This window comes from Drosophila kikkawai, chromosome 2R (assembly GCF_030179895.1).
Source record: "Drosophila kikkawai strain 14028-0561.14 chromosome 2R, DkikHiC1v2, whole genome shotgun sequence".
NCBI classification, from domain to species: domain Eukaryota; kingdom Metazoa; phylum Arthropoda; class Insecta; order Diptera; family Drosophilidae; genus Drosophila; species Drosophila kikkawai.
Window position 1 is genome coordinate 15,629,681 of NC_091729.1, and position 24,838 is coordinate 15,654,518.

At 43.7% G+C, this 24,838-nt stretch overlaps 2 protein-coding genes across 3 annotated transcripts in view; one reads left to right on the plus strand and one right to left on the minus strand.

Annotated features, from left to right (window-relative positions):
* Positions 1-989: 989 nt before the first annotated feature.
* The window catches only part of Egfr (epidermal growth factor receptor), a 54,365-nt gene continuing 30,516 nt past the window's right edge, over positions 990-24,838 (minus strand). Inside the window, exons 1-5 of one of the 2 annotated variants that reach the window (XM_017166848.3) lie at positions 14,360-15,500; positions 5,709-5,931; positions 4,403-5,580; positions 4,200-4,332; positions 990-4,132 (exon numbers count right to left, since the gene is read on the minus strand). In XM_017166848.3, the coding sequence (XP_017022337.1) occupies positions 1,669-4,132; positions 4,200-4,332; positions 4,403-5,580; positions 5,709-5,931; positions 14,360-14,645 (4,284 nt within the window). In that variant the 5' untranslated portion in view covers positions 14,646-15,500 and the 3' untranslated portion in view covers positions 990-1,668. Of the gene's footprint in view, positions 4,133-4,199; positions 4,333-4,402; positions 5,581-5,708; positions 5,932-14,359; positions 15,501-24,838 lie in introns of those variants that run through there. The other variant, XM_017166849.3, reaches the window with a different exon arrangement.
* Positions 22,046-24,765, plus strand: LOC121502860 (transmembrane protease serine 9-like). Its single transcript, XM_070283851.1, has 8 exons — positions 22,046-22,235; positions 22,411-22,453; positions 22,562-22,722; positions 22,774-23,212; positions 23,459-23,748; positions 23,811-23,859; positions 23,918-24,078; positions 24,137-24,765. Exons 1-8 carry the CDS (start codon positions 22,046-22,048, stop codon positions 24,763-24,765), a joined length of 1,962 nt encoding a protein of 653 aa, XP_070139952.1.

Below are 24,838 nucleotides of genomic sequence, written 5' to 3' on the forward strand. Positions count from 1 at the left end.
TTCTAATGGCGCTCTTGTAGAGCTGAACTGCAATATACTTCCTCACAGATGGCGCTGTTAAGCTTAGTTGAGATAATAACCAATAGGGGCAGCCCTGAGATGGTCTAAGAAATCAGTTTTTATACCCTTTCACTTTATAATAAATATCTTTAATGGAAATTAAAGAGCTAGATGAGGATCACTGGCAAGTCAGATGACATTTTTTCCCAACAATATACATAGCTAAAAGAGCATCAGCAATGACTAGATGGGATATTGATGTTTGCAGTACGAATTCATCAATAAATTTCTGTGTTTTAGGTACCAAGAGTACAGAAGGCAGCAGAAGGAGGATTCATCTTGGTACACGTTTTCAATGACGTGATGGTACACTTTAAATTACTGACTAAAAGTATGCTAAAATTTAGAACAGGTCATATATGTATTAGTGCACCTTTTCAGCTGAATTAAAAGGCAACAAGCTAAATTACCAATAGATGGGCATACTTATGACGTTTCTTCATAACATATTTAATTAAATTACTAAGTCTTTATTAAATCATTTAATTATATAACAAAATCTGGTGAATCTAGGAAAATTAGCATTCATTCATTTAACTGAACTGAAATCTTCATTGTTCTGAAATATTCTTGTAAAGCTTTAGTTGTATTTATGCCTTTTTCATTTTCCCCCATTAAAAAGAATCTTCAAATTTATTTGTAAAATATTTTTATTTAATATATACTCATATATATACGTAACTAGATTTAAATTAAATTAACATATAATGCATAACTGCATAACTTGGCAAATCTACACGTGTATAAGTATTACATAGATCGTACATTATATATATTATTTGTTTCGTGTGTGCGTGTGAATTACTTATATATCTTTGATCAGTAACATATCTTTAAACGCTATTGTGCCAACAAAATATTCGAAATCTTTAGGAGAATTGCATCGCTCGATGCATGGCACGCTCGGGATTTGATTTGTTTTTTGCTCTCTCTCTCTCAATCGAATGGGATTTGAAACTAGGCCTAAATTGCATAAGATCGATATGTGGCTATACGTTGATTAGTTATTTAGTTATTCTTTTTCTACTATTTTCTGTACTTGGTGTAAGTGTGTGTGTGTGTCGAGTCGTTCGATTTGTTCATCGTGTTAAGAGTCCTTAGGTCGAGCCCTACAAAAATATATCACAGTTGGAAACTAGGCGCTACGGCTAGTGGCTACGGCTAAGCTACAAGTACAAGAAGTATATTCATGACATAGGCACGCCCTCCCCTAAAGCTAGGACTTGGATCCTCTAGAGATCAAATCCCAAAGCTCTGCGCAAGACAAGGGCGTCTAAGAAATGCACTATCGGTGTTTTGTTCTCGTAATTACATGGAATCTACAGGTGCAGGACCACTCCTGCTGACTACTCCTTCGGGGGTTTGGGGGGGGGGGGGGGTGGCTAGGACATGCAGGAGAGTCTCACAACTCCCCTGACAGTATAAAGAGTATACACAAAGACACGGAAACTGGCTAAGTACGCTAGAGATTAGGGTTAATATCGGTAGTAATGTACAGGCTCAGGGGCTCCTATCTATGATAACAGCCTGCTAAGGCTTCGGCATCTCCGCATGGCTTCCAAAAGGCACTTGGCAAGATTCATCGCCTCCTTCTCCTCCTGCTGGAGGCTACACCCTCGTCTCCGTGTTCCGGTTGCGTTGCAGCGGCTGCAGCTCTCGCTGCGTGTCATTGTAGTACTCGTGATCCGAGCTGGTGGGCTCGCTGCCCGGCATTGGCACCTTGACCTCCATCACCTCCATGCCAGGCACTGGGATGCCAATGGTCTGGGTAATGGGTTCCGTCGTCGCTCCCAGTGTCTGGGCATTGAGGAGATACTCAGGATTGTCCACACTTACTGGCACTCCGATGAGATCCATGTAGCCAGCGGTGGCACCCATACCCGCCGCTGCAGCTGCTGCTGCCATGTTGTTGTGGTTGGGATTTATGGTGTTGTTGTTGTGATTAGGTCCTGGCTGGCACGTGGGCATCAAGTAGTCATCCTCATCCACAGGCAGATCCAGTCGCAGGTTGCCCACGCCCACCTCCCGCGTGGCACTCGAGTCAGTCTCATCGTCGCCGCCGGAGGAGTTCTTGTTGCTGGGATCCTTGCAGTAGCGGTTCAGCTTGGGGATCTCATCAGTGCCATCAGTCCGGTGACTGGGTCCTGGTTGTACCTTAGGCTGCAGGTAGTCATCCGCCTCGACCATGGCCTCTGAACCATCAGTGGTGGGGGCCAGTTTCCTGATCAGATCCTTCTCGTCCTGACTCGTGTAGGCCGGCAGGCGGGTGAACTTGTCCCCGGGAATGGCCAGATAGCGACCTGGATCCCGTGCGAATTCAGCAAATACCGTGGTCAGGTGCTTAAAGCTGGGACGCATGGCGGCGTCCAGGTGCCAGCAGGAAAGCAGGGTGCAGTAGATATCCAGCGAGCAGATCTCTGGCTGCTCCAGCTTTAGGCCCACCTCGATGAGATCGGGTATGTCCTTGGCGGGGATATTCTCGTGGGGACGCTGGCCGAAGGTCAGCAGCTCCCAGATGGTGACTCCAAAGGCCCACACATCCGACTTGCTGGTGAAGACCCGATTCCGAATGCACTCTAGAGCCAGCCACTTGATGGGCATCTTGCCGCCAGCTGCCTTGTACTCGTTAGAGTCGCTGCTGAGCAACTTGGCCAGTCCAAAGTCCGTGATCTTGACCAGCGAAGGCGTCTGCACGAGCACATTCCTAGCAGCCAGGTCGCGATGAACCAAACGCTTCTCCTCCAGATAGGACATGCCCTTGGCGATCTGAGTGCTCCAGTTGAGCAAAGCCTTGGAGCCAATCTTATCCCTGTTGTTCCTCACATAGTCTAGGAGGCAGCCAAGCGGCATCAGTTGGGTGATCAGCATCATCTGCGAGGACATGCAAACGGCCAGAAGCTTCAGCAGATTGCCATGCTCCACGGAGGCCATGATGTAGGCCTCGCGCAGGAACTCCTCGCTAGACTCGGCACCCGTGGACTTCAGCAGCTCTTTGATGGCCACCGGGATCTTGACATTCTCGCCTTCTGGAACCCAGACTCCTTTGTACACACGACCAAAGGCGCCCATACCCAGGACTCCACCTTTACGCAGCTCGGCATCCTTGACAATGCGAAGCTTGCAGAGATTGGCACCGATATTCGAGGGACGCAGCGGCTCGGAATCCTCGCAGCCAGACAGAGCCATGGTCATCTTGACGGTCTCCTTTTTGGCCTTCTGCTTTTGTCGGCAGATGTAGGTCACGACGCACAGGATGCAGATGGTGGGAATTAGCACGGCACCGGTGATAATGAAGATCATATTCACATCTAGATTGGCGGTAAGCTTGCTGCTCCTTGGCGGACTGGAGGAGCAATAGGGTCCAATGGTCAGCGACTGGTAGTTGACATGTCGCGACTCCGGCGGGCACTTGGAGGTGCAGTTAAAAAGCGTGGAGTTGTCATAGGGTCCCGTCTCATTGACATCAAACAGCTTGAGGGTCTTGCAGGCCAGGCAGTCGTCGGCGCCGGGTCCTGTGCATCCCTTGCACTCCGGATGGCACTCGAAGCATTCACTACGCTCCAGGTCCGTATAGTGATCCGCTGGGCACTCGTCCTCGCACTGCTCCAACCGCTTGAACTTGGCGCACTTGGAGCAGACCTGTTCATGGAAGCCATAGTTGGTGCAAAGCTCGCAGCGAGGATGACACTTTCGGCAGACGGCCTTGCCAGCCAGGGGTTTTAGTGATCCTTGTTCCTGTGGATGCACATACTCCCAGTAGTAGCCATCGGGGCACTTGTCGTCTTTCAGCAGGCAGCGCTCTACGTTGGCCGAGTTGTTGATGATGGCCAGGTTGCAGGTTTTGCAGGCACCCGGTCCGATGGTGTTATTGGGTCCCGTGCAGCCCTCACAAGTGGAATGGCAACGATGGCAAGTTCCATTCTGGCTGTACCAGTTCTCCGGGCACTCGGCCACGCAGTGTTGCTCATGTCGTACGTGGACACAGGCATCGCAGTGTTCCGCCCCAGGTCCCCAGCAGGATTTGCATTCCGGGTGGCAGGTGCTACAAGTCTTGTCATCAAAGGGATAGACACTAAAGTGAAGAGAGGAGAAAGCTTAGTGGCTGGACTTTAGCTGGAAGTGTGAAGCTGTTTACTTACTTGGGTATATGTCGACAGTCGGCCAGGCAGGTGCCATTGTAGTTGTAGTTCTTGCAGTTCAGGCACTCATCCGGTCCAGCACCCCAGCAGCCATCGTCGTTGCACTCGTCCGAGCAAATAGTGGAGTTTTTCTCTGTGAGGAAAAATAAATTAGAAAATTAATAAGGATATCCTAGTTTCCAGAGACTATCCTTAGTACTTACCACACAGATCCGCTCTGAGGTTCTCATTGACCCACGCCTTCTGGTCATCATCCTTTTGTATCGTTGACCAACGTATATTCCCCACGTAGCAGAGATCCCTATTGTGCTGGATCACCACGCTGCCAGAGCTAATAAGCTTAAGGCTGCGTAGCTCCAAACTATATAGCGAGGACTTGACTATCGAAAGGGCAGCAAACATGTTCTCCATCAGCTGGCGGCCATGAATGATCTCCAAATTACGGAAATAGGACAAATTCCTAAAACGCGGATGGGTGCCCTCGATGTTGAGATAGCCAGTGATCTCCTTCACCGTTGAGAAGACCTCAAGGCGCTCGGGATCCAGAGGGATATACCTTGCTCCCAGTGTATAGTTCGGGTAAATATCCTGGAAGCCCGAGAAGGTCTGATCCAAAATGCGTATGTTGCCATCGATCACAGTGCAGTTCCTGAAGGAGTCAATGTTGTTCGAGTGGAGAACACTGATGCCTGGGCAAGTCTTGGGGCAGGGTCCATTACAGGGCACACATTCGCCATTCTTGGAGGTCTTGTCCTGGGGACAGCTGCGCACACAGGCTCCATTATCTCGCAGCAGATGGCTGGGACAGGACTTGACACAGGTGGCTCCGTAGGCATACTTGCCCTCCGGATTTGTCTCCAGCACATAGGTGGTGGGATTGTACTTGCGCATGGGCGGGCACTCCTCCTTGCAGACGCCATCGTCGAAAAAGTTTTTGCAGGCAATGCAATCCTTCTGCGTGGGTCCTGTGCATCCTCCGGCGCAGAACAAGTGACAGCACTCCCTGGGCCTGGGTCCATAGCACCGACCCTGAGCGCACTGTGGCGAGCATGAGAGTTTGCTGAACTTTTGGCAGTTCTGGGGTCCCTCGCCCCAGCATCCCTTCTGGCAGGTCTCGTGACACTTGGGACACTCCCGCTCAGGAGCCGTGAAATTGCCATAGTTGTAATAAGCATCCGTGTTGTTGGAGACAATCTCTGACCACTGGATGGTGCGCATGTGGCACAGGTTGTAGTTGCTGTGGAAGCCCACCTGGCCATTGAGCACATCCCGCAGATCGGGCATCTCCATGGTGTACATTTTCGAGTAAGTCACGAACAAGGCGTACTTGTCCTCTTCCACCGACAGGCTGAACAAAGTGCGGCCGCGAATGATTTGCAGTCTGTAAAAGGAAAAATCATTAAAAAATATTAATCAATTTTAATCCTGACTAAAGACATCCTTAAAAACCTTTCCATATCTTCCTCTATTTGTTATTAATAAAAAGAAATCCTTTTGTTTTCTACTTACTTCGGAAATACCACTTTCTTGACATCCACATGACTGATCAGAATGTATCCAGTGACCTCACGGATGTGATCCAGAAAGCTCAGGTCCAGCGTCTCATTGGGCAGCCAGGTCAGCTCCAGGTTGCCATCCACATAGGTGCAGTTGGTATAGCGATCCTTGAGATTCCGGTAGTGATGCTCCTTGTTCGAGGGTACCGACAGGCGGGACTTGGTGCCTATGCAGACTGCAAAAGAAAAAGAAAAGGGAAATCGTTGTAGTACTTATCATCGTGTAGGTGTTCAAGCAGGTTAATGGGTTTTTCTTTTTCCTCTCTGACCCTAAACTGTCTAATTATCGGCGGCCCACCTGGTTGGGTAGGTGTTGACTTATAGTATACCTCGGCCAGTTGAGAAATTAATTTCGATCGGTTCGAACTCCGGATTGTAAACGGAAATAGCTTAACAAAGCCCAGCAATATGGTTTGTTTTGCTCGGAAGCAATAAAATGAGGCAGAGACAAAGCCGAAAAGCTGTGGGCGGCTCAGTTTCAGTCAGAGTCTGTTGTCAGTTGGCGTTTTTAATAATTAGCAGCCCACGCAGTCTCGCCTCGCATCTCATCCCAGACACAGTCGGTCTGTTATCATTAGTCAGCGACCTGTTTTAGCCGCTCGCGTAGCCGCTCGAGCATCTTCGGCGACAACTTCATTGATTTGCATCCGATAGATACAATTTCATACAGCGATTCATGGGTTCTTTGGAAAAAAAAGGGCTGCTACGTGGGCTAGACTTCCAAAGAGCAGTGTGGGCCGCGAAAGTGTGCCAGTCGGAGTCGAAGTCGAAGTTAGACACCCACCTAAGACCAAACCCACATGGCTCTAGGGGCACCCAACTAATTATCCACAAAATGGCCGTTGCTCCAGCAGCCACTTTATTGATTTCCTTCGAAGACTTCGATAATTATGAAAACGAGCAAAAGAACCAAAGACAGAAATATTTTTGTGTCGCCAGAAACAGAGAAATTCCTGTGGCGATGGGAAGAAAAAGTTAAATGCCCCCAGATATGCGTCCCATGCATTCCTCGCCCGAAAGAGCAGGAGGCGGGCATCAGGAGTTGGGGGAGAAGGTGAGGCCACGACTGGGACCTCGACTTTGTCGCTGGACACTGATCAAAAGCGGCTGCTGCAGCAATCGAAGCGCAAAAATTTTCGTACAAATTCTTAAGCTTTGTTTCTGCCTTTTTATATGTATCTTTTTTTTTGTTGTAGCCTTTTCTTTTTTGTTGTCGAGTTTGCCGCTGGGCAGCAGCAGCAGCAGCAGCCGCCTTCATTTCTCAGAGACAGACATCACGAACCCTTTTCAAGCCAAGCTCTGCGCGACTGGGCTTTATCGCGGACAATTTATCAGCCAGGTTTTTCATGTTCGGGCCGAGGTCTCGGCCTGAAACTTAAGCCACGACGCTGGCAGCGGATTCCCTGCCAGCTCTCGGGTTTCTCGGGAATCGCGATTTTTCTTTTGCCGTCTCCATCTTTGGGTCGCCAGCAGACACGCCCGCCTTAGCGGTGCAGAGCGAAGCGGAGTGGACCACAAAAAGGCTAATTTGTAATCCTTAGGCTAAGGCTAATATGTGGCAACATTAATGAGTGGCAGTCGCAGGCGAGGTCTCAGTTGGAGGCTAAGGCAGCGTAGAAGTTGCTGTGGCAGTCGCAAATCAAAGTCATAATTCATGATGTGCTCATTAAAACAAAAGACTTAGGCAACGAACTTCAGCATCAAGATTAATCAACCAACACACAGGCACACACACTGAGAGAGATGTACGTCTGAGAGAGAGGAAAATCTGTGTATTTGTTTATCGATTTGTATGCCAAGCCATCAACACACGACTGCCCTTCGGGCCCCACTCCGGCACTCCCCCCTCTGACCCAGCAGACTCTCCTTCAGACTCCATCTCTGACGTACTGATTAATAGGCAGCCGCATTCCAAACTTTACTTTGCTGACTTTCTAAATATTGTTTTTGTTTCCAGCTGCTGTTTGCCTTTTCTCCATCGATGATCAAGAGAGAGAGAGAGAGATGCAGAGAGAGGGTAAGACAGAGAGAGGCTGCATAATCGATTCTTTCGGTTTTCCATCGGCGCAACAGGCATTTTGACTTTTGGACCCCGAGTTTTCCTCAATTCTGGCCTAGACGCAAAGCGTTCTTGACGTTCCCTGAGTGTACTATGTGTGTGTGTGAGTGTGTGTGTCTCAGCCCCTCTCCTCTCCCGCTCTAGCTCGCACTCATCGCTGCAGCAGACCCGACTCGCTCAGCCGGTTCTGCGCATTTAACAGTTTTTGTTGTTTACGTTTGTACGGTACAGTAAATGTTGGCTATAGCGTTTATAAAGTTTAAAAACCAAGAGTTCTTGAATAATTTGATTTGATAATATAATAAAAATAATATTTTAGCAGTCTATATATAGCTCCAAGCATTATAAAGTACCATAGAATTTGTATAAGACCTTAAAAAACTTGAGAAAAATAAGTATCCAAAATTTTTGATTAGGATTAACCCAAGATCAAACTTAAGGATCAATTCAAAAAACCTTAAATACCTTTAATATTTAAGTAATTTTTTAATACTACAAAATCTATATAGTCTATCCTTAACCTTTCTATATTCCCCAGAATTCCTTTCCCAAAGGCCTCACTATACACCTCGACCCCTTCTCGTATCTGTAGCTGAGGTATCTCTGTATCTGTGTGCGCGCTCTTTTGTGTGTATTTTCATTTCGTGGAAAAGATTTTTAACTCATGGCCCGAAACCGAAACCAAAGCCAAAACCCCAGAAGACCATCTGGATTGCTCATTGGATCGCTCTGGCCGGGGCTGCTGCCTGTTGTAGCAACATTTTTGTGTACCTTTGCCCGCGGCAAACGAGGCAACAAGAATTGTCTAGATTTTGTTGTAATATAACAAAAGATTTAAAAGGGCATTAAGCAGGCTTTGTTTTGTTTTCTCAGAGTTTAGAGATCGATTGCCAGTGGTGGTGTTGCCCATTCCCAAGACGATTCGATCAAATTATCGGGCAATGGTCTTGGCCGTTAGAGCCTTGGGGGCTCTGTAGATATTTTTGATGAACAAGTACATTGATCTGATACCCGGTGAAAGTTTCAATCAGGCGCCATATGCAGATGTCGCTGCAAAAAGGTGTCGTGGATTAGCTCTCTCAACTCTAGCTGGTAATTGCAATGCGATCGGGTAAATACCCCTGGTGGTTTCTCCACCAGTCTCCATCGGTGTCCAACTCCACGAACTCCCCATAAATAATTCATAACTGTTTTGCGACAATTTCAGTCCATTGCGGCTCGGCACGCGCCTATCTTACAATAAAATTGTGTAAAAGTGCTTAATAAATTCATTTGTGCGGCCATTAAAAACACGCAGCCAGCTCATTAGGAGAGCGAGGGGATTGGAGCTTAGGTCTCTCCAGTTCCCGCCGCTTACGTGCGCGGATTTTGCAATTTTCCTCGGCTCTCTCAACTCTCTGTCTCTGATTTTTTCCGATTTTATTCCGCTTTTTTTTTCTCGGTTTTATTTTGCTTTGCAGAATGCTGTTGCGGCAACTTTCTTTCGTGTTGGCTGTTCTATGCTCGCGTCGTGGCGTCACGAAGGCGAAGGCAAATAAGCGCAACAGCAGCTCCAACTCAAGCTCCAGCGGGTGGTGGTCAGGAGAAGAGCATGCTTTATGCTCATAGCAGGAGGGGGAGAAGGTTGAGGCAATCTTAGCCAGAAAACGCTGCAAGCACAGGCGCATCTTCAGCTTGGCATAACAAATTTGCAGGCAGCAGTCGTCGTAACAACAGCACAAACAAAAGCACCGACGAGCGATTGTCCTCGCAAGTCAAGGCACTGAACAAAAATTATAAGTATTTAAAATTATATTTAAATATTTTGGTAAATAAAAAACAAATAAATTTGCCTAAAATACAAAAGAAAATAGTATTTCATCAATTTATAAAAGAAAAAACAATACTCTACTTCCTAATAATATTTAAACCCATTTTAAACTATATAATTTCCCATTCTACACTCTTCTTTTCTTGCAGTGAACACACAGGCAAATCAGGCAACGAAGATGCTGCAACAACCTCTTGGCTTGAGATGAAGATGATGATGATGATGATGATGCCTTGTGGCGGCTCATCTTGGCTGCTTCTCCCTGCCCTCACCCTGATCCTCATCATCCAGCTCAGCCCCATCCTCATGCCCATCTCCATCCCCAATTCCAAGCCTCTCATGATGATCAGCATCTTGTGCTTTCGGGTTTTCGTGTTCGAAGCGCGTTCATTTTGTTTTCGAACAACAATTGGGCGCAGGTCGTGAGGCACGACAGCCTCGCTGGCTCGCTTGCTGGCTCTGCCTGTTGTTGTTAGCTGCCTTTAGCCAACAGCTAAAGCCTGGATTAGATAAGCTTATTGTTTTTCCTTTGTTCTTACCTATACTTTATATATTCTCCCATCCCCCTCTGGAAAATAAGACCCAACCCCCAACTGGGCCTAGCTGCAGCTTTTGACCATATAGCTTCTCTTGCTGGCTGGCTTTGGCTTAATGAGCACGCCCTGGCGCCATTTTTGGTCTGCTGCCTGGCTGCCTGGCTTTTATAAAGTAAATTTTCGCATTCGCAACTATTTTTAGGCATAGATCGGCGCAAACACCGAGCGAGGGAGACGGAAAAGAAAATCGGGGAGAGGTCTCAGAAGCTATCTCAGTGGCTTTACTATATATAAACATTTATAAATCGTGGGCAGAGGACCGACAAACTCGGCTTTAGCTTTGCTTTTCGAAATCGAACGCCCACACGCAGTAAAAAAAAAAAAGAGGCAAAGAAAAAAGGCAAAAGGCGGAGGCAGCCAGTGAGGCAAACTGCAGTCAAAAGTTCAGAAATCTCAGCAGAGAAAAGGGTTTGAAATTTATTGAAGATAAATTAAAAAAAAAAAACTTTATTATAATTAATTAGATATATAAATTTTAATATTTCTTTATAAGAAAGATATTTATACAGATTTTAAAGTCTGTAAGACGTTTAACTCTTTAATTCTTGAGCTAAACTTGGCTTTAGCAGACGTGACAAAATATAAAAAATACTTTGTTTAATCTTTAGTAAATCTATATATTAAACTACGTGACATTTGGCTTTAATTTGTAACCAAGTTTAATAACAAAATCTCTCTTCTAAACCTTTGTAATCAACTTTGAGATATATTTAGGCCAGATGAAAATAATGTATCTTATAGTTTTTATTATTATTATTATTTCTGTCTTTCCCTCAAAAAATTGTCATAGTTTTAAGGAAAATAAAACAAATCTTTCCCCAGAGCTGAGATCTTTTATGAAAAAACTCTCAAGTGAGCGGCAAAGAGAGAACTAGAAAGAGATTCAACTGCGCAATCGCAGCATCTCGAGCTCTCTCGCTTCGCTCACTGTAAGTATCTGCATTTGTATCCGTGTTTCTCTGTGTATCCGTGTGGGTTTTAGAAAACCAGTATTTCGACTTGGCCACAAAACAAAATTGCTGGAAGCAGTTGAACGGCTAAAAGTAAATGCAACGCTAATGCATCAACAACGAATAGCAAATAGCAAATAGCAAACAGCTAACAGTCAAGAGCCTCCAGACCAGGCCTTAAAGTTCAGAGACATAGCTTGGCCATTTCGCAGTTCAATTTGGCCATTATTTCTATGATATGATGGCTTAATCAGGAGTATTATAGAAAAATGCAAAGCGCATACAGATACAGAGAGAGACAGATCACGGCTTAGGCACGCACACACACACACCGAAAAGGCAGCGCGTGCCTGACGCTGTAATTAGCTGGAGCTTACATTGTGCTCGGGGGTTGGGGACTGGGGGGGAGGCTCTCGGGATGCTGGTCAAACTCGGAATCGGACTTCAGCTCGAACTCGGACCCGTGAAGCCATCGCATCCACCGCAGCAAAGCGCACTATGGAATGCGGTTTTTCAAGCGTTAACACGCACACTCTACCTATGTGTGTGTGGGGGGAGGTGTGCAGCTGTGGTGGTTAGCCAGCCACGGATTTCGGGCGTTAGCAATTAATTACAATTTTCATGCATATCAATTTCAGCCATTCCTCAAAAATCACTTTGAAAAGAGTAAACAAAATGCAAAAGGCAAGCAATTTAAGTGCAGGTATTTTTTGTAGAAATATTTAAGGTAAGAATTTGTTTGGAAAGAGTTTTGAATGTGATTTATTCTGCATTAAAAAATTATATATAAGATTATAAAAGTATAATAAATAATAACAATCTTAGAAATAATTAGAATTTTAAAAGAAAATAAGTTATAGCCATTTCAAGCAGGTTAAAAATATATAACTATATTTTTTAATAAAGGAAAGACACCACTATCAAATATAAGAAACCCTAAAAAAGTTTCTTCACATCAAACAAAAGTCGTATCAATTAATTTCTAATTTATTTACATCAAAGAAAAATCCTAACAAATAATTTTTAACAAGAAAACAATTCATTCAATAGTTTCTGTAAATAAATATCTCAAACCTTGAGGTTATCCTAGCAAAGTAAATAAATACATTTCAAGACCCAAACAAATACAGCAAAATTCAGCGCAAAAAGCCTTATCAAAGGCGTAATAAATCCAGACTTACGCTATGATGTTTCAAGTCAGAGGTGAATGATTGTTGACTGCACGTTTCGGTGACTTGCAGGGCATTCATTTCACTCGTAAAAAAAAAGCGTCAACAACAATTGCGACTGCCTGTTGCTCAAGTTTCCCAAAACATTCGCTCCTCCCCCCCTCTCCAGAGTGTTTTATATTTTTTTCAAAAGGGGTTTCGATTCGCCTGCACGTGCAGCTTGTGGCAGCAGGCTTTTCTCTAGCATTTATTTGCATATTTGCCGCAGCTGTGCTTATTTATGGTCATAAAGAAAAAAACGACAAGGGAACAGTAACAGCAGCAGAGAGCAAATAACAGAGCGAACAATTTCAGCGGAAAAAACAGACTTGGTGCAAAAAAAAACAAGGGTAATAATCGGAGCCCTTTGTGATATATAGTATATCAGAAAGAAATCTTTATCGGTTTCATAATCGAGGCCTTATCTAGCCCCGATAGCCTCGTATCCGTATCCGGGCTCCATTAGCATAGTGGTTGCGCCAAAGTTTTCCTATCAATATTTGCACAGTTGCCGGGAGTTATTAATTTGCAGCTACAAGATCACTGAATACTGAATATATCGAAAAAGATACGCATTTTGCTTTTGCTTTTCTTCTTCTCATAATAATTTTTGTTGTATTTTCAATTCAATTTTTTTGTTTGCCCGACAAATGCAAACATTTGCCTCAAAGTATTGTGCAAACAGACACAACCAGATACGAGTTGCGTTCATTAAATTGGCCGTCCGAGTGCCGTTTGTGCCCAAATGGCTGTTTCGCGTATGCCAATGCGAATTCTTATTAATTTACCAACGTCCAACGGCCAAGAGAGAGAGAACCTCGCGTTTTGCAGAGTCAACAAATTGAGTCGCCATTTTAGCTGGAAATTGTGTCGCTTGTGGCCGTTGTTGTTGCTGTTGCAATTATGAAAAATCTGAGCAAAAAATTGCCGCTGACACAGGGGGAAAGTGCACGCAGACGGCGGGAAAAAGTCGAACAGTTGGAACACGACCAACGGCCGCTTACCTTGTACATTTGACATTACGAAATGCAGAAGCATATAGTTGACTATTCTATATTCTCCCTGGGCTAATCAGTCTGTTCTGGTATTTGTTGTTTGCCGTGATAACCTGGTACTGGTGGTGGTGGTGGGGGCAACACCGAAATCAGGGGGGAGGGCGATAGTGCACACAAGACTCTTTAACTTTAACTAAGCCAGCGCCAAGTCAAGAGGTGACACACACATATGAAGGGCAGGTGAGACCAGCAGCAAAGGGCAGGTATAAAATAACCAAAAGGGAATGGATATGTCGGGTTTTTAGACAAGGGGATACCCTGGCGTATACTTGATATTTTGGGGGAAAGGGAAACTGGTGTTTTAACTCGGTAAATTTGGCATAAATATAGGTTTATGCATAGATTTAGCTTTGCAATTAATTAAAAAATAAGTAACTAACATAAAATTATAGAAAATTGTTGAAGAAATTGTTTTAAATAATAATATTAAATGAATATTAATATAAATTAATAAGAAATAAGAATATTTGCTTCAAAAAATCTAAAAAGGTTTCCTATATTTTCAACAGCTCATAATTTATAATCTTCCCAATTACTGTATACCCTTCCAATTACAGGGTAACGATAAGACCTAATAATACAAAATGCAGCCGAAAAAAACGAGCTCATATATGCAGTGCAGCATAAGAGGCAAACCAAACAAAAACAATGATAAGATAAGGCCCTAGCATATCGCTGGAACCTAACTAAAAAATAAAAACCCAAGAGAGCCCAAAAAACCAGGAAAACTGAAAACTCAAAAACCCCAAAAACCAAATACAGACACCCTATTTAGGGACGTCTTGATGCTTTTTTTGATATATGGGCAGGCGCAAATCTACATAAACAGATTGTGATAGATGGGGGGCAGCACCTCAGTGGCTGACGAAGATGGATGGCCAGACAGATACTCTAGAGATATGTATATCCTTCTAATGTGAACTTACTTTTTCCCTTGACAAACTCGCTCTTGGGCTCCTCCTGACCCGCAGCACCCACGGTGGTGCCCACGGGTTGAAAATTGGTGACACCTCGCTGCCGATCCCTCGCCGAAGTGCTCCGATAGAGAAAACGATCCCGATCCCGATCACGTTCTTGTTCCTGATTTCGATGACGATTATTCTGGCGGGCATAGCGATCGCGGGCCGCCGAGGCGGGCCAAATGCAGATGCAGACCACCAGGAGGAGCAGTAGAAGTGGGAGGCCAAGGCCGTTGCAGCGAAGCAGCAGCATTTTCAGGGGGGGGGGGGTGGTATATGGTGGGTATTGGAAGGAGTTCCAGATGCCGGATTCCAATCAAGCCCTGATGCCAGCTTTAGCCCCTGACGTCATGGGGTCTCTTGAACTTCTTTTGTTGTTTTTTTGTGAGTTGCCAACTGGCTGTGTTTTTTTTTTATGTTGGCCGAAAAAAACAACTTTTTCATCAACTTGATATTTGCCACTCTTTTCACTGCGTTTTTCGGTGTTGTTGTCGTTGCAATTTGCCACTGTATTGGTGTTTACATTTCACTGTGTGCGTGTATGTTTTCGAGTGGGTCTTCGAGCGAGTGAATTGCCCAGTGTTGTGTGTGTGTGTGTATGTTTAGGAACCAGTTTCACATTACGAGCCACAAGAGTCGTCCGAAGGCTTTTAAATACACATATATAGCATATATATATACTATACAATTTTTTGTTATTTTTTTGTTGTTGTTTTAGATGAATTTTTCAGGCTCTTTTGAGGTTAGGGCACGCGCAGGCGCAGCTTTTCGGGTTTAATTGCCCTAAGCAATGGTTTTTGCTGGCCCCAATTTGCACAAACACATTTTGCTGGTACACCGCAAAAACTCAGCCAATTAGCAGGGAATTCACAAAAATTTTTTTTTTGGCTGCTATACAGATATATATAATTTATATATGAATACCGATTCCACTTGTTTTACACAATGAAACTGGTCGATTTCTTGGTATTTCGATTAGCACTACAAAGCAAATTAGCAAAGCGAGAGATCGCGGATTGGGATATATGTGTATATATATGCAGATTGGCGATTTCTGGACCGATGTTTATCGGGGACTCTCTACGCGACGTACGATCCGCGTCTGCGCAGCAACAAGTTGTATTCGAGACTGAAACCAAAAGCGAAGCCAAAGCCGTAGCCCAAAACACACGCACACATGGCTGCCACAGCACAGCACTCTCTGGCTCTCTCCCTCTCTGCTTGCCGCTCTCTGAGACACCACTCTGTCACAGGTAAAAAGAAAAGGTGAGCGTAGGAAATCTCAAGCGCAGATCAGGTCAAAATAAAAGCAAAGCAGCGCGCGCTCTCCCGCTCGGCGCTCTACAGGTAATCGTATACGACGAGGCAGCGTTTTCAAAAACCTCAGCGTAATACGAAGCGACAGGGCAGAAATGTGTTAGGCAACCTGGCCAAGAAAATGCTCTACTTTAAAGCGTTTTTAGAGGGTTAAGAATGAGGAATGCCTCAAATGGATAGCATACTTAGAGGAAATATGATTCCAGGGTCATTAAAAAGTTTCAACTAAAAGTTCTTGTAAAAGGGAATCCTAGCCCTTTCAATTATAAAGTAAGAGATTCCAAAACTCTTGGAAAGGAGCCCTGAAGTATGCTTTGAAAACGGTTCATATCCCTTAAAGCCCCTTTAGGCTAGCAGTAAGTTAGAGATAAGTCAAGATCGTTTGATGTCAAGTCAATAAGTGAGATAGATAACCTAAGCAAAGGGGAACTCTATAACAACACCTTTCTGATTTTCCCATCTGCCTTTGGATTTAAGTCCCACGTAATACCCAATAGCAAAGCCAAGGACCTAAGACCAAGGACCTCTAGCAGCTAATCCCGTAGCCTCTTAACTTTGACAGCTGTGCAGGGCATTTAAGATTCGCATAGATTGCAGGTCTCTCTCACAGGTAAGATCTTGTGTATATCCCAGTTTCTGGCTGCTATTGTTGTTATTGCGGCGAATTTGTAAGTGCTCAGGTAAAAATATCTCTCTGGCTGCTCTCTCTCTCTCTTACTCTCTTGTGTGTGTGGGCATATGTATGCCATATAAGCGCACAAGATCGCCGCCCTCCCTTGTATCTGTATCTCGGCAATGTGAGAGTATCTGTGTGTGTGCGGCTGCTGCAGCTGTGTCTGCGTGAGCTGAGCCTGCGTGGGCCAAAGACGGCGCTATGGATTGTCTTTTGGCAAAAGATTTCTGTTCGAAACGTTGTCAACATTGTTAGGGCAGATCTGAGATCTCGGCAGAGAGTCTCTTCACCTGTTCCCAGCCCACAAGAAATCGGGGTTTTTACGCCTGCGCCATGTGCTCCGCGGGACCCGAAGCAAAAGGACATTTATTTTGCAGGTAAAACCGTTTTCGGTTTGACCTTTTTCCCCGATTTTTCTTTAGTTTTTCTTTTGATTTTTATTTTTTTGCCTAAATGCCGTAGACAAAAGGTGCACTTGGAAAAGCGCAACCATCTTGAATCCCACGCTGCGAGTCGAGAGGCGTTGCATTGTCTCGCTTGGCGCATTGTTTCAGACCATGAAAATACATTTAAATTGAAAAGCGTTTTCGTTTCACTTGGATTTTTTCGGGGGAAAAGCCATGCCATGCCACGGTAAGCGCCGATCGTCGATCTGCAGCCATAATCAAACATATTAATAGCCGTCTGGCCAGACCTCAATCAAAAGAACCTCAGCCATGGCCAGAGCCCAACCCGTACAGAATCATCTGTCAAAATCGAAGAGCATGCAACTGACAGCCGAACATCGAGTTGAGAACGATCTCAGAACTCCGAAACCACTTCAGGGCACTCCGCCACTCTCTGCCACAGGTAAACGCAAAACGCCGAATCGTTCGAAAGGTGTAAGAAACCGAGTTCCCCCAACTCTTGCACAGAGAGAAACAAGGAAATTTTGAGGTAAATTATGGGAAAAACCAACATTTAGCAATCTATAAAGATTTATAAACAGTTCCTTGTCTCCTCGGTCATGATTTTGTTTAAAAAATCAATTCAAATCACGCATTTATTTAGCTTTAATGCTGTAAAATCTATTTCTCCCTGTGCACACCTTTGATGAAGCGTACAAAATGCCTTAGCGAGGAGAAATGTCTTACATTTCCCCCACTCTACTTTAAACTCAACTCGATTCGATGCCACTCCACTCCACTGCACTCCATCTGTCTATGATCTTTTCTGTTTTTTTTCCAATTTCAAAAGAAAGCCTCGAGAATCCAGACCCTTGACGTGATTCCTGGTCGCTCTACAGGTTGTCGGTATCGCTGGCATCATCGTGATCATCAACATCGATGTCTGGCTGTAGGAATAGGGAGTCGGGAGTCGGGATCACAGTTGGAGTCGAAGTCGAGGCGTTACTTTCAAGTGCCACGCAGATTAACAGTAACAAAAGATCGGCTCAGGAGGCGCTCAAGTGTTTTGCGATTGTTCAGTACAAGGAAGAGGGATGAACCAGCCCCTTGAGAGACCATAAGGCGAAACGAATTTGTTGCGCATTCGCACATGGCAAGCAGGAGCAGAGAATATGAAAATATTATATACATTTTTAAGTATATAACTATTATTTACAATTATGTTTGTAATTAACAAAAGAACTTCTAGTTACTTGAGCTGAAATCTCTGCGTTTAACCTTCATAAATTATAGATTATTCTATGCTGTTCTATGTTAATTTTAAGTAACAAAATATCTCAGAATCCACACCGCCATGAAATATTACCTTGATTTTATAATTTTAAAATAGAAAACTAAATAAAATATTCCTATAAATTCTACCAGAAGATTGGCCAAAAAGATATCCTACAAAAAATAAGAGACATTGGGCGATTTATCAACCTTAGAGTTAGTTATTTAAATAAGCTAACCGCCGCTATAAACAGTGAGCTAAGTATATGTAAATAATTTGAATAGCCTCATTTGTTACCATAAATATTCCCCTAATTTTGGCCAACTTTAAGCGCGTGCCAGCCCTAACACCTGAAGGCGCATAATTGGATTACTGCCGGCCCTTTGGCACAGCCCTACGCTATAAGAGCACCTCGTCATCGAAATCCGGTGATAGATAGATCGATCAGAGTTGGGCCTCAGTGCTTCATCAGCATTCCACTTGTCACATGGCCGTGAAAAGCTGCTTAGAATTAAAGCTAATTGCTGAGGCCCCGCGATGATGCGGCACATTTGGCTTTGATGGCCCGAAGAGAGCTGGGCTAATTGGGCGGGAGATCGTGGCTATAGCTTTAGGTTTAGCTTCGGCTTTAGCTTTAACTTTAACCCGAGTTAACCCTGGCGAGTGGCATGCAAATACCCAGAAACATTGACTTCATCTCATCGTTTTAGCATAAAAGTTGTGGTTTTTTGTTTTCTGTTTTTTTTTTTACTGATTTTTTTTATATTGATTGTCGCCGTCGTCTGGCAGCGTGCACGACTCACGTTTCAAAAACACAAAACAAGCTGGAAGTACAAAAAAAAAACAACAGAAGAAATACAAAATAAAGAGTGCCTCGACGTCTCTTGGGCCGATTTCAAGTTTTTTTTTTCAAGCTTAACACTGGAGTTTATGTGTATGTGTGTGTGCTTCTCGCATTTTTATTTTTATTTCTCCGCTCGCCATTCGCTTTTCGTTCCTTTTAATGTCTTTGTAAACATAATTGCAACAACTCCAATAACAGATTGTTTGCGCGACTTTAATCGCTTTGTCGTGAAGTGTGAAATATGAGCGGCCAAGCCGAGTCGCTGGGTAGCCTTTTGGGGTCCGAGTGGCACATCTCCATCTCCGGCAACGTCTCTCTGTCTCTGTTTCCATATCCCGATTTATAAATACCCTCCGACATATATCTCAGTGTCTTTTGGGCCCATAATATTTGCAATGTGCGGCTGTTGGCTTGTGCCGCTAAATGTAAATTATGGTAAGCCGGCAACATTGTTGAGCGCCATTTTCTCGGGGGAATAGCGAGTGTTCAATTAGCACATCTCTCGATTTGCTAAAATTTAATCCGGGCATAAAGCACGAAGCCAATGGCACTCCGGTCAGATAAGAGTCCAAGCCGGAGTCTGGCCAAAAACAGAGAGAGAGACTCTGGCGATAAGAACCCTTTGGGGAGAACCCAAGAAGCGGACGTTTTAGCCACGCACACGTGTGCCCAGTGTACTTTACACAGAAAATAATAAATCTAGAAAAAGTTATCTGTTATCTGGGTTTCTACTAATTGGAGCTTTTAAATCATATCAATTTCTTTAAAATATCTTGGGAATATTCTGTAGGAAATGGAACTTCCATTACCATGTAGATACCATAAGTAGTGCTTAGGCCTCACATTGACAGCATAAAATTGAATTTTTAATTGTTTGTGAGTAAAAATAAATACAATTTCTTTCAGTGCACAAATTGTATTTGCTTTTGGACCTTGGGAGTACAACAGCATGTTGCAACAACACTTCAACAGCGGCAACCTGTGGAGCCTGCGTGCCATTAGCCACGGAGCATGAAACAAAAGCCGAGACGAGCCGAGCCAAGATGCAGAGGAGTCGTCTTGTGCACTCGAAAGGAATGGAGGTGGAAACGAGTACAGTGGAGTGGAGCGAAGTGGAGGACTGCCACAATGCATTTGCGATAAATGGCAGGCCTGGAAGGCCTGGTAGGCCCTTAAAAGACCACGACCAAGACGACGTCCACGACCAAGACAACGACGAAGTGAAAGATTTGCGCAGTGAGATAGCTCATTTTGGACTTCAGCCGGGTCTGGGCCAGTTCTTCGTTTGTTGTTACCTTGGCTAATCGGCGGCTATGTAAGATGGTTGTTGTACGTGCGGCGACAGAGCAGCCTCGGTATCAGCCTCAAAGTCAAGACCACGAACGTGCTGCTCCTGCCTCATGTTGCTGTTGCTGTTGGTGTTGCCTTTGCCATTGCTTTTGCTTTTCCTGTTGTTGACACCGCTCAGCAGCATTGGCAACATTGAACCTCACCTCACCTCACCTCATCTCACCTGAGCTCATCCAACCGCAGCCGCATTCCGAAATGTAAGGATTCATGCAGCTCCGAGGGCCGCCCCACTGGCATCAGCAGCAGCCCAGGCAAGGTCAATAAATCCAGAATCCATTCGTGATTAGTGATGGCTAAGGTATTATTTCTGATGCCCAGGTGGGGTGCCACAAGACTACAGATATCCTCAAGTAAATTCAAAAGGGAATAAGCAGACAGGCCATGAAAATTTAATTATTTATTAAGCATCATGTTCAGTGGAATATTTTGTGTCTTTAATATTTTAAAAAATATTTTAAAAATATCAAAGGGAAATTTTAATAAATAAAGTTGAATGAAATACTCTTATCGACTTAACTTGAAAGTGCTTTATCGTTTTAAAAACACTTAATAAAAATAATATATTCATTCATTTATTCATACAATTTTTACGAATTGTTTTTAAACCGCTAAAGCACTTTCAAGAACTGAAACCCAGTAGATTGTTTCAGAAATTCCCCAAAATCTAAGCTAAAAATAGTTGCAGCAAAAGCGAGCTTAATCATAACTCTTTAGAGAGTCTTCTTTCCCTTAATAGCTTGTTCGAATCGATATTTTGGCGTTAAAGATGGCTCAGAACAGAGCCATAAAATTCTCATTTATTAAACCGTTGCTGAATCTTTGCCTGCTTGTCACACACAGCGAGTTCAAACAAAGCACTCATAATTAGATGAAAATTAATTTCAGTTCGAAGTTCGAACATTCCGATTCGAATATTCAAATTCCAAAGCTATTCATTTTTTGCAGCTCATTTGCTTATTTCAAATGAAAATGATTACTACTGGCGATGGTGTTGGTGTTGTTGCCCCTGTTGCTTTGTGTTTTTTCCTTTTTTTTTCATTTTTTCTGAGTGTGTGCAGTCAGAGTTTCGAACTGAAACCGGTTCCAGAACCGCGTTGGCCGTTACCAAAGCTCTGAAGAGCGGAGAGCAATCTCACGAAGCGATCTCGTTGCCCCTCTTTGCTTGTATGTATGAATTTCCTAAGAAACGATGTTTCAGCATCCACAGCCCCGAAGAAGAGAGCGGCAAATAGGGGGATCTGGCCAAAATACTGGGACGGGACTTCAGCACTTCCATGGACTCTCGCTCGATGGCCAGTGGAAGGCCCCCTCTTTGAATGCAGATGCACACAGCGAGTGGGGAGTCGTGAAAGCCTCGTGACGAGTCGCAAAGTTAACAGAGGAGCTTGTAATTTGTTAACAGGATTTAAAAATAACAAGACTAATATTCAGAATCTTTTGGAAATATATGTACATACTCTAATTCAAATAAATAATAAAATAAATACATTTCAAACTCATTATTCCGATATCTTTAGAATATCCTCAAAGCAAAGCTGTCAAAAATGAGTACTACTCATGAGGAAATATATTTATTAAATAATATTTCTAATCATTTTGTCTATAAAATTAACTACAGAATCAAATAAATAATATATAAATAATAAGAAAACCATACAAACACATATTATCTCTAAATATAATGAACGTCAAGAAAGAAAAATATATAAAATTCCCATGAATTGTTCTATAATTCCGTTTAAATCGGCGGACCGAAAGTGATATAAAATCACCATGCCTGGCCTGCTGACTATTTAGTTATAAATTCAATATGAAGATAACTGGGTCCTTTATCACCCTGCTATCCTTTGTGGTTCTGAGCTATGGACAAAGTTCAATTTTTTTGCTGGAATCGGAATGCGGAACCATCAAACGAGGTCCTCGGGAAAGAATAGTGAATGGAAACATGGCAGATATCCCAGAACATCCATGGATGGCACACATTCTTACTAAAAATAAGTGTGAGTGAAAAGTGTGTGGCAAATATATTATTTTTATTTATATAAAATTTATATACCAGGCCCTAAAAACCCCAATAGAAACTGCCGAAGCCAATGTGGGGGAACACTTATCACAAACAGTAAGTCTTTTAATCATTGCATAGTTCTTGATAATGAAAATTTTATTATTTGCCAGACTTTGTACTCACTGCTGCGCATTGCGATTTGCTTGTGTATGGGTAAGTGGCTTTAAGGTACATTTTTTTTTTGATGAAGCAAAGATTGGGAACTGAGAAATCTTTAAGGAAATATTAAACATAATCCAATGATAAACTACACCTTTGCAGGACTACTGTTACCCTTGGCAAGTTCGATGCTTCGCGGCCCAGTGTACATGGCATCCAACTTGGTCTTGCTGAAGTTATACGACATCCAGCTTACATCGATGGAGAAACTCCCAAGAATGATATAGCCCTGTTACGGCTGGCCAGGCTGGTCTCCTTTTCGGGTAATCCATAACCAAAATTCTAGCCTCAAGTTCTAACCGTTTCCCTTGCAGACTACATCAAGCCCATCTGCCTGACGAACTACCAAAATCTCTTGTATTTAGACTCATCCCTTACTGCTTCAGGTTGGGGTCTTACGGAAAAGGGGGTTTTGAGCAATGTCCTGATGAGAACCCAATTGGGGCTCAAGGATCGCCACGATTGCTCCTCAAAATTCGGACGCCTGACCTCGTACCAGATCTGTGCCGGAAGCTCAAGGTCCGATACGTGTCAAGGAGACTCGGGAGGGCCACTCACGGGATTTTATTATCTGGGCGGCCAGTATAGAGTGGCTCAGCTGGGAATTGTCAGCTTCGGGGACACCGACTGCAAGGGTCTCGGGATTTATACCAATGTTATGCATTTTTTTGACTGGATAGCTGAAAACATTATTCGACGCGAGTCTCAAGTCAGGCCAGCTCCAACTCAAAGGCCCAAATACGTTCCTGACAGGTCACCCAATAGATATTACGGGTCAAATTGGCATTATTAAAGCGGATTTTGAGACTTTAATGATCGTCATGGTCGTCAAAGGTCAAGCAATTCTTAAATATTTTTCCAAATAAAAAAAAATCCAATTTTAATGGCTTTAACAACCCTCTCGATTCTGAGAAATCATTGTGTATCTTAATAAATGTCAAAATGTATGATTATATTTAGATTGAAAGACATTAATTCCCATTTGAATCTCTATAAAAGCCCTCGTGTTGCCATCGCTCTACTTAGTCAAGCCTTCAATATGAAGGTCATCGGAGTTCTCAGCATCCTGCTGTCCTGTGCGATCCTGGGATATGGACAAAATTCTGTTTCACTCCTTGAACCCAATTGCGGAACTCCGATTTCATCATCGAGGAGGAGAGCAACTAGCAAAAGTTACGAAGCAACGATCCAAATAGTCGGAGGCCTGACAGCCGATAGTTACGGAAATCCATGGATGGCATATATCACCAACGCCACGTCGGCGTGTGGCGGCTCCCTTATCACAAACCGTAAGTCAATCAAAAACTAAATTATATCTCAAGACAAACTTATCAGTTCAGTTTATTTCCAGGCTTTGTGCTCAGTGCTGCTCATTGCATCAGTGAACCTCCATCTCCAACGTCAGTAATTTAAGCAAGAGAGCTCCTGGATTAAGCTCAATTTATTATTCATTTGTAGGACGGTTTACTTGGGCCAGTTCGATATGTCTCACAGCACTCCAAATGGCATTCAAGTTTCCGCCAATAAACAAATACGTCATCCGCATTACTTAAAAACTAAGCAAGACATCAAGAATGATATAGCCCTGTTTCGGCTGGCCAGGACAGTGCAATATACAGGTAATTAAACTTGGAACTTTATTAAGCCATACCGAATGAACTACCCCTTTTCTCGCAGACTATATCAGACCCATCTGTATACCAACCAACTTTAGTCCCTTGGATCAGACTACGCATCTGACTGCCACTGGCTGGGGTGTAACGGAATACGGAGTTCCGAGCAATGTGCTGAAGACAACCACCTTGACACAGTACCCTCGCGGGACTTGCTCCTCAGTTTTCAAAAATACCGTGGATACATCTCAGATCTGTGCCGCATCCCCGAGCTCGGCTACTTGCAGCGGAGATTCAGGAGGCCCCATCACATCCGTTTATCCCATCAACGGCAGAAATCGCGTCATTCAGCTGGGAATTGTCAGTTACGGAGTCAAATACTGCAACATGGTGGGGGTCTATACGAATGTGATGTACTATATGGGCTGGATCGGGACTATCATTCAACAGGACAGATATCAACACACACCAGCACCAACCCAGAGCCCGTCAGATAGTAATAGTAATAATAATGATAACAAGCCCAATCATCCTAATTACCCTCCTCCTCCTCCTCCTCCTCCTAGTTACCCACCTCCTCCTCCGCCTCCTAATCACCGTCCCCCTTCGTACGGTATTCCCTATCCTCCCAATAACTATATTCCCAATGGCAATTATCCGAGTTATAAATATCCAAATGTCATTTATGGTTAATTAAAAAAATTTTTAAATATTAAATATTAAAAAAATTTTGCCATCTTTAAAAATAAATGTTTCTAAATGGTGC

What these genes read in the sequence shown, in the direction of transcription:
- LOC121502860 (XM_070283851.1), top strand. Translation starts at nt 22,046, where the DNA reads ATGAAGATAACTGGGTCCTTTATCACCCTGCTATCCTTTGTGGTTCTG. An exon ending in TGCGATTTGCTTGTGTATGG is followed by an intron (nt 22,454 to 22,561) that starts GTAAGTGGCTTT and finishes ACACCTTTGCAG; the next exon opens with GACTACTGTTACCCTTGGCA. An exon ending in AGTGAACCTCCATCTCCAAC is followed by an intron (nt 23,860 to 23,917) that starts GTCAGTAATTTA and finishes ATTCATTTGTAG; the next exon opens with GACGGTTTACTTGGGCCAGT.